Here is a 1,900-nt window from a genome sequence, read left to right as displayed (position 1 = left end):
TGCCCAAAAATGTCTATAACAACTACGTTGTTGGCTTGTGGGTGGTACGCGTTGCTCTTGTTGTGTTGAAACATGAATGTCTTTAGTAGAGACTCAATGGTCTCGTTCAGGAAATGTGTGCCTTGGTCACTTGTGAGGCTCCTCGGGCATCCAAACCATGAAATGATGTTCTCAAATATGAACCTTGTCGCTGTTTCTGCTATGCAGTCCTTTACAGGTGCCGCCTCTACCCACCTTGTGAGGTATTATATTGCTGTTATGATGTACCTTGCTCATGAATGTCTTGCTGGTGGAGAAATGGGTCCAATGAAGTCTACCACCCACTTATCAAAGAGTTGCACTGTGTGGACCGAATGTAGAGGAAGTTCATCACGTCTTGATGGCTTTCCAACCCTTTGACATATGTCGCATGTCCTGGAAAATTCTTTCGAATCTTTATGGATAGTTGGCCACCATAGTCCTGCGTGGAGTGTCTTTCTTGCGGTGGCCTTCCCTCCTACATGACCTCCTGCAACCCCTGCATGGCACTCCCATAAGACATCTTTCATTTCATGCTGAAGGACACAATGCCTCAGTATTTGATCTAAGCCCATTTTATAAAGGTGTCCTGCAATTAGCTGGTAATCTGTTGCCCTAACTACTAAGTGCCGTCTCTGCGCCGCTGTGGATTCTGCTGGGTAGTGACCAGTTTTCAAGAATGAGGCAATTTGTTCCAGGTGGTTTGGAATTGCCTCTACTCTGAATAAATCGGCATTAGGTAACCAATCATCTACTGCTCCTTCATTTTCCCCTATTTCTAGCCGCGACAAGTAATCTGGTCCCACATTGAGTTTGTCGGGATTTAACACTACTTCAAAAGTGAATTCTTGGAACAACACAACCATCAACATATTCTCCCCTCTATCACTGGCTTGTTTACTAAATACTTGAGCGTAGAATGGTCTATGAAAAATTTGAATGGCGCGCCCAGTAAGTAGTGTCTGAACTTTTGGAGAGAGTAAACCATTTCCAAGGCTTCCCTTTCAGTTGTTGTGTAGTTTCTTTCCGCAGTAGACAACTTCCTGCTAGCATAGTACACTGGATGGTCCATGTTTTTCTCCCCTGGCTATGCTAAGACCACTCCCAATGCTATTCTTGATGCATCGATGTGCACGTGGAAGATTTTGTTCCAATCAGGATACACCAATATAGGGGCGCTTACTAGTCTCTCTTTTAAGTTATTCAGGGTTGTCTGGCATTCCACAGTCCAAATGAACTCTTCCATTTTCTTCAGTAATTTCTCCATTGGAGCCGTGATGGATGCGTAATTTCTGATAAATTTCCTGTAGTACCCTGTATGCCCCAACGTTTCTCTTAGTTGTTTGACGTTGCGTGGTGGTTCCATGTGGATAATTGCCGCAACCTTGGTAGGATATACACATACTCCATCCTTGCAGACAATATGGCCCAATAGATTTCCAAAGGGGACTACGAAGATACATTTCTTGAGTTTTAAGGAGATCTGCAATTGTCTGCATCTTTCAAACATTATTATCAATAGGCTGGTGTGTTTTTTCAATAGACTATATACTATCCAGTCATCCATGTAAACTTCTAGGAACTTATGAATATAAACTTTGAATGCAGCTATGACGATTCTTGAGAAGGCTGCTGGTGCATTTTTCAGTCCAAATGGCATGACATTGTAGGCATATGACCCCCACTCCATAGTGAATTTTATTTTCCTCTCATCTTCTTCATCTAGTCTGACTTGATGGTAACTCGAGAAACCATCTGTGAATGAATATGATTCGTTCCCCGCAACATTGTCTAGGACCTCATTGCTAAAGGGCGTGGGAAATGGGTCATGCACGCATGCGTTATTCAGGCTCCTGTAGTCAACACACACTCTTATTTTAGT

The 1,900-nt window shown here is 43.1% G+C and overlaps 1 protein-coding gene across 1 annotated transcript; it reads right to left on the bottom strand.

Annotated features, from left to right (window-relative positions):
• Positions 1–272: 272 nt before the first annotated feature.
• LOC149168184 (uncharacterized) lies at positions 273–890 on the bottom strand. Its single transcript, XM_089424846.1, has one exon. It carries the CDS (start codon positions 888–890, stop codon positions 273–275), a length of 618 nt encoding a protein of 205 aa, XP_089280972.1.
• Positions 891–1,900: the final 1,010 nt, after the last annotated feature.

This window comes from Pinus tabuliformis, chromosome 4_2, assembly GCF_031772625.1.
Source record: "Pinus tabuliformis cultivar Carrire ecotype Pingquan chromosome 4_2, CPIR1, whole genome shotgun sequence".
NCBI classification, from domain to species: Eukaryota; Viridiplantae; Streptophyta; class Pinopsida; order Pinales; family Pinaceae; genus Pinus; species Pinus tabuliformis.
The sequence above is the reverse complement of the archived record's forward strand: the minus strand, read 5'-3'. Positions and strand labels throughout refer to the sequence as shown.

Coding starts and splice junctions, on each gene's coding strand:
- LOC149168184 (XM_089424846.1), bottom strand. CDS start 890: ATGTTGATGGTTGTGTTGTTCCAAGAATTCACTTTTGAAGTAGTGTTA.